Source organism: Scleropages formosus, chromosome 14 (assembly GCF_900964775.1).
Source record: "Scleropages formosus chromosome 14, fSclFor1.1, whole genome shotgun sequence".
Taxonomy (NCBI): Eukaryota; Metazoa; Chordata; class Actinopteri; order Osteoglossiformes; family Osteoglossidae; genus Scleropages; species Scleropages formosus.
This window is the reverse complement of record NC_041819.1, coordinates 19,439,216-19,452,298: the sequence shown is the minus strand read 5'-3', so window position 1 is coordinate 19,452,298 and position 13,083 is coordinate 19,439,216. Positions and strand designations below refer to the sequence as shown.

The window sequence follows — 13,083 nt, the reverse complement described above, 5'->3', positions numbered from 1 at the left end:
ATTGAACAGACCTCGCAAACATCCTCTGTCTTCTGGCCCATGTGCTCCTGTCTCAAAGTTTGCAAAGTTTCCATTTGGATTCCGTGGTGCACCCCACCCAGGACCCATTTTCCCTTAGCGAGGCCTCGCTTGTGGCGCTGTCGGGCATTACTGCGAAGGTCATCGGCAGCGTCTCTACGGCCCGTGAAATCCCTGCCCGCTGATGCCACACCTATAGTTGGTTCAGGCTGTGGCCCCTAAGAGATCCCTCAGCTGCGTGTGAGATTCCCGAGCTCCCGATATATAACCGTCCGCACTCGCATAGCGCCACCCTGACTGAAAGCCATGGCCATGCTGCGAGTGTCGTCGTACCGCCGCTTGTTCGAGGAGGCGCAGTGGAACAGAGGCAGTGGGGTCAGTCTGCGCTGCGGAGAGCTCTACCGCTCCTGGCCCAGGTAGGTGTCGCTCTCCAGTGCAAAAATTCTTTACTGTGCTTTTCCATCTGTCTTCTGGTATTCTGGCAAACTTTGAGTCAATGTTGGGCATCGTGGTACAGAAAAATGTGTTGGAGTGCAGGGTCGTTGTGGTTTGCAGCCCCGCTGGAGCCCTAGGATGTGCATCCATACCTTGGACGGTGATGCAAGTCCACCCTTGTTCAGTCATGTGCACTACGGTAACTTAGTCGCCAGTTCAGCTGAAACACGTTGGCCTACTGGTAGAAACCCATGAAAACACGGGAAGAACACGGAGAGAACATGCAAACTCCAAACACGTTGTGTTGAATTTGAACCTATGTCCAAGCCCACGGCCCAGGAGCGGAGGCACTGGCATGCCCTGCTTCTCCTGCCTGCTCCACCACGCTAAAGAACTCCTCACCGTTCTTGGAAGACTGATGTACAGCTCTCCAGCCAGCGGTGCGTTGAATCCTACGCAAAAGGATGTGTAGGTGTGTGTGTCGGAGCCCCTCCCACAATTAGGGGAATGTGTCACTCCCCAGGGACATTCCACAGGTGGTGAAATCAAACACTTATCGTGCATTTCGAGCTATCAAAATCTCATCTTTTAACGTTCTCAGATTCTGGAAATTGATGTATGTCGTGTCTCATGTCCCTTGATCTATACCTGATTTCCGATGAGCTCGCCAGGCGTGAGACTGCGCCAGCCCCGGTAAACAGGCTTTCGCTGCTCCTGCCGGCTTGCGGTGTAAATGAGTCCATCCGCTCCACGCACGTGCCATGTGTCTGCAGGGTCGGGGCTGCCGACTGCCCGTGGCAAGAGCCGGACTTCGAAGAGGCTAGGGCCCTCAACCGGGAGGGCGTGTCTCGGTTCGTGCGTGAGCGAACCCTGATCGCAGAGCTCAATGACCGGCTCGCCTTCCTCGTGGAAACGGTGAGCCAGGGCTTTGTTCTGCAGCGGAATGGCCGGCGCCACCGCTGCACTTCCAGCTTCTTAATCACCCGTTGAAGACCAGCTGGTTCCGTACTGATGTGTCTTATTGATTTCCAGTTCTTGACATTTACCCCATAGGTGATAACTGTTGAATAACAGAAAAACGTTCGCGCAGCTTCTCGTGTAATGTAAATATTTAATCGGAAATGTAAAAAAAAATATTAATTGGGAACGTGATTAGCAATTGTCGATTATTTGGATGAGCCTTGATGTAGCTCTACTCATATGATGTACATTGGTTCATATGGTGGTAAGAAACAAACTGACTGTATTTAAGAATCGAGCATCTGCAACTATGTCTCTTTCCCCTAATGTAGAGAAAATGTTATTTCTATTAGATGTATGTCGCTTTGGAGAAAAGTGTCTGCTAGATGAATAAATGTAACGGATGACGTGAGTGCTTGGTGTACACGTGGTGCGCCATTACGTTCTCTGCGGGCTGCTGATGTAGAGGCGCACGGGGCCTGTTCTGTGGAGAGGTGTGACCGCCGTCCCTATGTCGCCAGGCGAGGTGCCTGGAGGAGGAGAACAAGTCCCTGGAGGCTCAAGTAGTGGAGCTGGAGGAGAGCAGGAGCGAGCAGAAGACCGTGCTCCGTTCGGACCGGGTCCCTGACCTCAGCCTGGAGGCTGTGATGGAGCAGCTGCGCAGAGAAAAGGTAGCAGTGGGACAGGAGCTGTGTCCTGCTCAGAGCCACTATAGATGCTGCACTGATTTTACTCAGACCAGTTGGCACACGGTGTGGGAAAACAGCTTTCTGGTGCCGCTTTGCGCAAAAAAAAGCTTCTTGTCATTTAACTTGACTGAAGTATTCGTTGATATGAGTTGATTGCCCCCCTCTCCCAAATAAGGATTTAAGTGGAAGGGGAGCGAATCGTCGTAATATGTGTCGGTCCTCAGCAGACCGGGTTCTGATGCTCCCTTTTGCTGCGACGGCATGCCCCGTCTGGTGACGCACTCCCTCCTTGGCGTCTGCAGGAGGAGATTCTCTGTGATGTCGCTGAACTGAAGCAAGAGCTGCAATGTCTGCGCAGGCGGCATGAGGAAGTGGTCACCCACAAGTCCCTCGTCCATCAGGAGAGAGAGCTTGTTGCAGCGGTAATGATTTGTCGCCCAGACATACTGCTTTCCTTAGTCAGCATAATACTGTTCCCCCTTCACACTCTGGACACCGCGCCCACAGTTTGCACTCATTCCTTTTCTTAACTACAATAAAAGCGGTGCTACGTCTTATGCACCAGTGGTTTATACTATTTACATTATATTTACATTTATTTGGCAGACACTTTTCTCCAAAGCGAGCTCCAATGAACTCTATGAAGTGTTATGAGCCCACACACCTTATTCACCACGGTGACTTACACTGCTAGATACACTACTTACACTGGGTCACTCATCCATACATCAGTGGAACACACACACACACACACACACACACACACACACACACACACACTCTCTGTCACTCACACACTGTGGGTGAACCTGAACAGCATGTCTTTGGAGTGTGGGAGGAAACCAGAGCACCTGGAGGAAATCCACGCAGACACAGAGAGAACATGCAAACTCCACACAGACTGAGTGGGGATCGAACCCGGGTTCTCTCGCACTACCTAGGTGCTGTGAGACAGCAGTTCTACTCACTGTGCCACCATGATATTTAATATGATTCACATAATCAGCCATATGTTTCCATTTATTCTTCTTCTGTTTGTTATTGCTGTACAGTCCTCTTTAGTTTTCGGGAATGGACTCTTGTTACTTTCCCTGTCGCGTGCTATTTGATTTGTTTTTCTAACCAGCTCGGTTTTCAGGGAGGTCCTATGATAACCCTGTTTCTTTACACTCCCCCACACATTTTGTTTTAGTCTTTCTAATTTTACTACTCTGTATTCTTTTTTGTGGACGTAAAGCAAACTAAGTAGATGTTGAATATTTAAGGAAAAATATTGACAGACTAGTGTTGGGCCATTAAACCTGAACAAATCAGGGTCAATCCTGTAACAGCACGAAACGGAGTTTGAAGGCGAGCTTTGCCGCTGTCTTCCAGCAGGTGGCGCTCCTGATCAACTTAAAAAATTGTGGCTGCGCTCGCAGTCTCTCCTGTACAGAACAGCAGCATTTCTTTAGCAGCATCTGAGTAAATGGTAGCTCTAAGATAATACATGTTAGGTAATGGTCCTTAATATAGGTATTACTATACATACAATTAATGGTATAAGTTTTCTATATTATTTTTTTTCATTTGCCTGGGTTAATAAGTAACTTTTGAGATGTCTGGCAAAGATGCCCCGCAACCTTTTTAATCCGCCCTTTAGTCCATGAATATCCTGACAATAATTGGGGCCCCAATCGCAGAAATTGAGACTTACACACACACACACACACACACACACACACACACACATTTTCAGAACCGCTTGTCCCATACGGGGTCACGGGGAACCGGAGCCAACCCGGTAACACAGGGCGTAAGGCCGGAGGGGGAGGGGACACACCCAGGACGGGACGCCAGTCCGTCACAAGGCACCCCAAGCGGGACTCGAACCCCAGACCCACCGGAAAGCAGGACTGTGGTCCAACCCACTGCACCACCGCACCACCTAGAAATTGAGACTTTTATTTCTTTATTGCAAACGTGGCCTCGGGGGGCCTGCGACTGCATGCAGCGTCGGGCGGTGTCCTGAATCACGTGGATGGTCAGTCAATCTGGGGGTGGCCATAGGGCACCCTGACAACCCCCCCCCCCCCCCCCATCAAAACACCCAGGAGGAAGAATCTTGATGCACTGCTGTAGCAGCTGCCGATTTGCATTAAAGATCCGCAAAAAAGGAAAGCAGTTGAAAAGTGGGCAGGCTTTGCCCAGAGTGTTCCGGAAGAGCCCGATCTTCAGGGATTTCTGTACAGCATGTAGACGGGACTCGGGCTCGTCTCTGTGCCGCCTTGTGTTTGCAAAGACATAATAGAAACAGACCTCCCGCCTGCTACATACATCAGGGACCCATATGTTGAGGCATCGAACAAGACCCTTTAAGCTTCCCGCACCCACTAATAAGCTGAAATGCAAATTATTAGAGTCGTCATCAATTAGTCAAGTTCCTAAAGAGCAGGATGAGCTGATTTTGCTCTGCTTAGTGGCTTTATGGTCCTGCATTTGGATGGGTGGGCTGGGGTGGGGCATGTTTCCCCCATGCTGAAACACATACTTCTCTGCTGCTCCCTGCAGGACGTGGATGCGGTGACTGCCGAATGCCTCGCGCTTAGGGACCAGGTGGCTGTCTACGAGGGGCGGCTCGCCGCCCTGCAGAAAGCGCAAGAAACGGTGAGACGCACATGTGAACAGCAGCTGCCTGCATAACGCTGACTGTAAATGTGGCCCAGAGCTCCCAGGGGGGAGCATCCGTTGACCCCCGACACCTCGCTCCACTTACGGATCAGCAGAGCTTCCGTGGAAAGGGTGGGGGGGCGGGGACTGTTCAGGTACGAAGCCCAGCGGTGGGCAGTGAGGAAGGTTCATCGTCACGCATTATTACATTGGTGGAGTGTGGGATACGGGAGGGGTCCTCCATCAGGTAGGACCCATGGCAGAGCCAGATGGTGCTGATTTGCACCGGTAGACACCAGCTCCCCCGCCCCGTTCCTTGCCCTTGTCCCCTTCTCCTTCCAGTGCTTTAGCACCCCGTCTCTCTGCAGCCATCTCCTTGTCCTGCTCTCTCATTGCCCTCCATGCTGCTGACAGACACTGTTGTCCGTAGCGCTGGGGGTGGGCGGGTGAGTGTGCGGTCGCCGCAGGAGCACGGGCAAGGGAGCTGCGGAATTCGTCACACGGCGGTTTCCTTTCAAGCTCTGCCGCACCCCCCCGTGGGACGTGGCCCCCGCGGCCACAGGCCGTGGAAGCGTGTCGATGTGAAATGAAAACAGAAGCCTGTCCGGTTAACTTGACTAAAATTATTATGGGTAATTTCAGGCACTTCATATGCCTGCAACGCATTTGCGGCAGTCTCATTATTTATGATTAAGCAAACAGGATAAGCGTGAGATCGTGCGCGCTCTTCCCAGGGGGGTCATTTTTAAACTGCACCGTGGGTTCTGGGAACATGTTTCATCTGTATTGGGACTTGAAGACAAACATATCACAGTGTCAGTGTTGTGCCTGTGCATAGAGGGTTCAGAGCCTGGTGGCTCCAGCGTCTCCAGCTGCCGTATCCCTGGTGACCCCGGAGTTTCTCAGCCCCGATGTCACCCCTGTCATCCAGGAGATCAAGGAGTACTACTGTGAGCTGGCGGAGAGCCTTCAGGTACTGTCCCATACCTTGTTGACAGCAGAGGCCGGTATGTGTACTTTCTCACGTCTGGCTGTGCGATGCCCCACCTCGTACCAGTACGCACACCTACAGCGGTGGCGTGAATTCGCCTACATGGCTTTCTTGCGCAAAACTTTTGTGGGGCAGCAGGTCTGCATGCCAAAGAGCTCTACCGGAGGGATGAGCCGGGTTTTGAAAAATATTAGGAACTATTACAACAGGTAATACATTATTCACCTTGGCTGCGCATCTGGACGTGGGTTTGAATGTGGTTCAATGTGTGTCGCATGTTCTCCTCTCTTTGTCTGGGCTTCCTTTCCCAACCCAATGATCCAATGTATCAGGTGAACTGGTGACGCTAAATTACCTTGTGTGTGCCCGCGCGCGCATTACAGTGCTTTCCTGTGCAGCGTGACTAACGTTGTAAGTCACCTTGGATAAAGGTGTCTGCAAAATACTAGTGGGTAATTAAGTTTGTACGTCGCTTTGGAGAAAAGCATCTGCTAAATGAATAAATGTAAATGTATACTGGAAGAGGACGCATCACCGCCCCATAAATAACTCCTGCTTGGGCTGAGTGATTGCTCCTAATGGACCCTAATGGACCGTGGTCTTTGGGGGTCAGTAGCAGTGTGAAGGCATCTATAGCGGTCCGTAGGGCTTTGCTGGCGGATGCAGTGAGCTTCCTGACTGCGCGGCCTTCCTTTGTGGTTGTCTGCGGTTTTATGAGTGAGAGTAGAGGCTGAAGGGCAGCGGGTGTGTATGGGGGGGGGAAGGGAGGCGTTTTGTGTCATGGTGAAACACAACCTAGACCCTGTGGCCAGCATAACACCAACTTTACACACACTGGACCCAAACACTCCCTCTTCTCCATCCTGTGCTCTCGTTGCCAGCTGGACCCCAGTTTGGCTCACTGGGCCACGACTCAATTAGAGTGCAGCAAGACGCAGTCTTTTCAACCACGATTGATTATAATTGAGATTAAACTACAGTTATGATTGCTGACCAGATTTGGCACACCTGCGTGGCTAACAGCCATTTTTTTTCAGCCTTTAGTGCCCCTTAAATAAATTGGACTGGTATGCGTTACTCAAGTAGGTGCTTATAGAGTCATAGGCATATGTCTGATCATAGATGCAGTACTGTGAAAAAGTATTAGAACCCTTTCCAATTTTCTCTTTTCTTTGTAATTTTTTTGGCAAAAACTGAGTGTAATCAGAGGTTTTTGTCAGTTCTATTAGTATAGGTGGTCCCCGATTTACGATGGGGTTATGTTGCACGAAACCCATCAAAAGTCGAAAATGTCGTAAGTCGAAAATGCATTTAATACACACCTCTGCGTGACAGATTGAAAGATGCGAGTTGCTGCCACTGCCCAGCATCGTGAGAGAGTACACACACACACACACATTTTCAGAACCGCTAGTCCCATACGGGGTTACGGGGAACCGGAGCCTACCCGGTAACACAGGGCGTAAGGCCAGAGGGGGAAGGGGACACACCCAGGACGGGACGCCAGTCCGCCGCAAGGCACCCCAAGCAGGATTCGAACCCCAGACCCACTGGAGAGCAGGACTGTGGTCCAACCCACTGCGCCACCGCACCCCCGCCGTGAGAGAGTATCGCACCGCATATCGCTTGCCTGGGGAAAAAAATCTAAATTCAAAATTCGAATTACGGATTCTACTGAATGCGTATCGCTATCTCACCAGCGTAAAGTCGAAAAAATAGTAAGTCGAACCATCGCAAATCGGGGACCACCTGTACAAGAATGGAACTTGAACGAGAAAAAGTCACACCAGTATTTTTTTAATGTAATTTCCGTGGTGCGAAGGATAAAGAAATGTGTGGTCGCAAGTGTGAAAAAGTAATAATGTTTTCAGTCAATAACCGGACGCGTCACCTTTAGCTGCAATGACTGCAACTAAACACTTCCTGTCGATGCTGACCAGGGTCTCGCGTTGCCGTGGAGGAATTTTGACCCAGTCATCCATGCAGAACTGCAAATACTTTTACGCAACTCTGTATGTGTTTGTGAGAGTGATCAAGACACCTAAAGTTACTGGTCAAAGAGTTGCCATCCAGATAATGAGAAATCTTCTGCCACTTGCAGTTTGAATCAAAGGCAGCGGTTGCAACTGCACCGGAGGACCCCAGGAAGAAGGAGCACGGTCCGGCCGAGGTCTCCACAGCTAAGTTGATGGATGTTGCTAAGGTGACAGACCCCGATGAACTGAGGAAACGGGTGAGCGAATTTCTCCTCTGGACTCTCACAGCTACTTATCTGTAGTTGTGCTGCAACCACCTACGTTCACGTAGATTCGCGTCTTCTAGCTGGAACCGTTCCGCCTCCTGGCCTTCCTTACGAGCACGTTTGCCAAAACAGTTGTTCCTTTGACTCGAGCCATTTATCCCTTGAATGAAGATGACTAACAAATCCGGCCTGCTGGTGTAAAGTGCCAAAAAGCGCAAGTAAAGCCACCCCGTGTTTAAACCTCCGGCAGCCAAGTGCAAAAATCAAACGAGCAATTTCCTGCTGGCCAGATTGTTTACGCTGAGACAGTTAACCGGCAGATTTGAAGGCAGTCGTGTCTCACTTTCAGGGATTCATGCGTTCCTCTCAGTCTCTCGTTACTATCAATGAGTACCACATGCTCAGACCTTTATCGCTCTGCAACTTAATAATGCTAATGTAATCTTCGGGGACTGAAAAATAAACTGAAGTCCGATAACGAAGCCTCAGTCGGCTGTCATCTCCTCCCCGCCGTAATGGGAAACGGTGGAAAGCGGCTGTGCTGCTGTGACTGGTCGGGGCGACGGAGGCCAGTTAGCGATGTGACAAAAGTCACGAGTTATAAGCAATTAATTTTCCCGTCAGGACCTTGCGTACGCATTGGCATCATTCGGTCCCGCGCCTTTGCGCACATCGGAGAGCTCTTGAAATGGTCAAGCGCTTTCCACTTTTTCTCTCCTCTAAGCAAACACCCTTGGTTTTGTACATGCGTGTTGGCGCGGCGCACAATCAAAGCCTTTTAGCGAGAAGCGTGGGCCGCCTTTGCTCTCATCGTCTTGTTAACAGTGTAGGCCGCTGCGTTCACTGATCTCGCCTAAGTGGGGATCCAGCTTCGGAAATGCGCTCAGTGCGTGACTCGTAATTGTTTAAGTTGTCTGATTACTCTTATTATTCACAGCGGTGGCTCTGTTATGGGGGAGCGGGGCGAGATCCACCCTTTCTTTGCAGCGGTCGGCTTCCCCGTCGCTATTATGTGACCGTATTGGCGTACGTGTGTGTAATATTAAAGGACACCCTTGTGCTTTCCAAGTTTGTGTGTAACTGTGCGCTTCCCTGGTGTGTGTTTGTGTAGAATGTACAGGTTCTTTTATCGGCATTTCTAAGCGCCTGCGCCCTTCTGCGCAGATTGCAGAGCTGCGCAGGGAGCTGGCCGAGCTGGAGAAGTGCGGTGGGGAACTGGAGGACCAGATCGAGTCAAGGAGAGCGGCGCACCTTGAGGAGATAGCCGAGCTGGAGGTGAGGGGGTGCGATGGCAGGTGTGTCCGTGGCTTCTTTGGGCCCCTTCAAACGTACAACTGGTGATTGGAGAAGACAATGGCTTCCATGACTTCATGACGCACGGATTAGCAGTTTATTTTTTAAGCACCCTTTCAACATTTGTTCATTAAGCTGACACTTTTTTCTCCAAAGCAACTTACAGTGATAAGCTACTTAAAGTGATTTACCAATTTATTCAGCTGGGCAATTTTTTTTTACTGGAGCAATTCGGGGTAAGTACTGTGCTAAAGGGTATTACAGCAGGAGGTGGGATTCGAATCTATGACCCCTGAGTCCGTTCGGAAGCTTTAAAAATTGCGCGACCTTGGAATACTTGCCACAGTCTAAAAATGAAAAGGAAGGAAAAGCCAGGCAACACTTAATACAATCGTACTACAGTAGTAACAGCAATATTACACAGTTTATATTGCGGGGCAGTTCTGGTTCAGTGGCTAATCCAATAAAATCCCGTCCTTACATTTGTTCTATTTTTTTTTTTAATGATTATATTCTTACGTTGACAAGCTTGCGAGCCATTGAGTCCTGTTCCCAACTTCACCTTCCAGTGCTGTGTTGCGGAATTGGAGGATGCTCAGGCAAACCTGGAAGCCAACATGAAGGAGCACTGCGGCGACTATGATGAACTGCTTAGTGAGAAAATGGCTTTGGATATTGAGATCGCAGCTTACAGGTAAAAGTCTTGCAGTGGCACATTAACTCGCAGAGGTTTTGGACAGTTTATGTGTGATGGCTCTGTCATGTAAATTATCTCATGCGGTAGTTGGAAATTCAGGGATAGCAGGTCAGTGATAGAGTTCTTTCTGAGGTCATTGATAAAGACTCTGCCTCCAACAATAAGGGAGTTTTACCCTCTCTGGAAGGGGGTGAAGAGGAAATCCCTGGGTAACACAAACATGATGTAATTATGTGAGCGAAGCTATTGTTGAACAATACAACGTGCATCACAGGCAGTCATCCTGTGGAGAGGAACCTGGCTTCCTTTTCTCATCTTGGCTGCGCTGGAACTAAATTCCACAGTTTGGTCAACAGGAATGATGCTATTCTCTGAAGCGATGAACTCCTATGTGTCATTGTGGCACATTTTTTCTGATCCATATCCGGCCAGAAACAGTCTGACGCAAGTTTGGCATTCTTAGCTCCCACCTCTGATGCTCCTTGGAGGTCTTCCGCTCCCATGGGGCCTTGACAGTGGGTTTGGACGGGAAGTGGCTGGCTCAGCAGCAGCGGGACCTCTTTCCTCACCAAAGTGGCTAATGTGAGCGTGCAAGAGGGAGTTACGTACTGCTAGTGATTTCTGGTTTCTCTTCAGGCTTCGGAGTTATGAGCAGTTAGTCATCCATGATTAAAACTTGACGACTGGAAGCCTACGTGATTTCCACCTCGTCTGCCTTTGCAATCTTCCAGTGAAATCTGCTTTATTGTAGCGCTTAAAAAGTGTGATGAGTCCCATTTGCTGGTAGTGTATTCATAAGGCTGCACGGCCCTTTTCCCCAAAGGCACTCATTACATCCTCTGTATCCTCTAAATGACCAGCTAAGGGGGGGAATCTGAAGTCACATAACCCTTGGAAACTGGCTTCTACAGACAGCCAGGAAAGGTGAGGGATAATCTTGGAAAAAGATTCAGTATCACGGGAGATTAACTCTTCCCTGAGGACATTCATCTGAACTCACCTTGGTTGGTGATCACATACTCAAAAGGCTTCATTTACAAGACCCTAGAGCACAGGTGACTTCACCTTCTCTATCATCCAGCACTCACACAAGTTCTCAACATCCATTTACAGAGCTTGTACCAGACAGGAGACTCAGAATTTGCTGCCCATGTTTATTTTTTGTAGTGGCTGTACTCTAGGAATCATATTTATACCATTTGTATTCTTTTTCAGGGGCTTTGTCGAAGAGGAAGAGGAGAGACTGTGCTCTCTGTGAGTGAGTGGAGAAGAGAGGTCCAGACTCAAAAGGAAAACTGACAAGTGTGACTAATTTCTTCCATGTTATTGGTCACAGACTCCTAAGAGTTATGATTAGAATAAGAGCACTTGTTCATTGCTTTCGTACTCCTGGACTTTCTGGAAGTCTGCTTCATTTTGCTGATAATGGGTCAATTCCAGCTTACCCTTGTCTGAAAAGAAAGATGTCATCGTCTGTTGGGGACGTGGGAGTGGGTGGCCGTGCCGCTGAGTTACAGCCCGGTGCCGGGAGGCTGTTGGCAAGATCAGAGGGTTTCCAAAATATTCCCAACCTCCGTGCCCTGAGCTCGTGCTGATAACCCTCTCCCGGTGTCTCGAGTCGCTCAAACCTCAGCAGACTGGGTGGAGCTCGGAGGCACTGCCTCTGGAGTAGCGGGCGATTACAAAGCTCCCCTTTCACAGACAAGGCCGATTACGAGCACTTAACCTCTGGTCTGTCCTGAAATTGCTGGACATTTTTCATGCTCGCTTAAGATACCTTGAAGCCAAGAATCAACGATCCTAACTGCCTAGATTTATTGCTCATGTATCCATTTATTAAGTTTACACCAAGCTATCCATCATGTTTGTTGTCTTTCGTTCAAGATGCCTTCCCTATAGCACCTTTTTAAATGGTTTGCGGCATCCCAAGACACTTATGTCTGTACTAATCCCAACACGTGGAAAGCTTTCAATGCAACCTCCTGGAGATTTCAATGGTACGTGATGTCCTGCGTTAACTGTACATCTATGAAATGTGTTTTTCATCATAATATGACTTCAAGTGGAACTTGGTTGAGCAGAAAAACTGGGTGTGTTCATGAACACTTCCTCTAATCTCCATAACCTCCAACATCTCATCCTAACAGAAGCTTTTTTTTTTTTTTTTTCCATCTGGCGTAAACGTTTTAACTGTTACAAGGTTCAACAAAATCATCTTTGTGGAGAAAGTTGGTAGTCCCCCTCATGTCGCCGGCACAGTCTCACAAGGCTAAAGAATGTTGGGAGGCTGAAGAGGCATGTTTGTCAGTGGACAATAAGAAGCTGCTCTTTCTCCTGTGCTATTGCTCCCTTGGAGCTGTAGCACCCACCTCTAACCACTGAGGGTCCAGTTAGCTTGGCTACCCCAGGGCTAGTCTCCCCAGGTGGCCCTCCACTTTTCACCTACTGCCACAGGGCTTGCAGTCAGTCTTGGCTCCAGTTGCAAAAGATGGGGGTGAAGACTGTGATATGGAATAGAGAAGCGGGTGGAGGTAGAACTCACCGTTAGCTTTGCGTTGGTGGGTTTTTTGTTCTGAAGGCACATACATACACTCTCCTTCTGTCTCTTTTGGACGGTTCTCAGCCAAGGTATGAATAGCTGGGATGGAAATGTGTGATTTGTTCAGGAAACAAACAAATGCTATTTAAAACAGTAAATTATGTATGTGAGAAACTCTCCAGGTAGTTTCTCCTTGCTACATATCCTCATCAGTGTTTCTCTTAGCTGTCTGGGATCAAGTAATGGAATGATTGTCAGCTGGCCAAATAATGCATTGAACACTAAATAAAGAGCTTAAGTTTGCTGGTGGTGTTGTTTGTAGAAGTGTGGTTTTGCCCCCTTCTCTGGGACTTGACGGGTGAGTGTGATGGTTGTTAACCCCAGTGAGCAGGTCATCGCTCCCTGTGGACTCCGGCAGGGCTATCTCGGTTTGGCCTCGGTGGGTCATCGGGGCTGTACTGTGGGTCATCGGTCGGTGACTGGAGCAGCCTTTAATCCTCTTGCCCTTGGTGTTCGTTGAGGGCTGGATGTAGGAAGGCAGCAGAATCCTTGGCACTAAGAAGAAAAAAG

General features: G+C 49.2%; 1 protein-coding gene across 1 annotated transcript; it reads left to right on the top strand.

Moving 5' to 3' along the window:
- Nucleotides 1-130: 130 nt before the first annotated feature.
- vimr2 (vimentin-related 2) lies at nucleotides 131-11,255 on the top strand. Its single transcript, XM_018746592.2, has 11 exons — nucleotides 131-385; nucleotides 551-593; nucleotides 1,227-1,368; nucleotides 1,935-2,084; nucleotides 2,405-2,524; nucleotides 4,653-4,748; nucleotides 5,590-5,724; nucleotides 7,844-7,975; nucleotides 9,149-9,259; nucleotides 9,847-9,971; nucleotides 11,190-11,255. Exons 1-11 carry the CDS (start codon nucleotides 325-327, stop codon nucleotides 11,230-11,232), a joined length of 1,158 nt encoding a protein of 385 aa, XP_018602108.1. The 5' UTR covers nucleotides 131-324; the 3' UTR covers nucleotides 11,233-11,255.
- The last annotated feature ends 1,828 nt before the right edge of the window (nucleotides 11,256-13,083 follow it).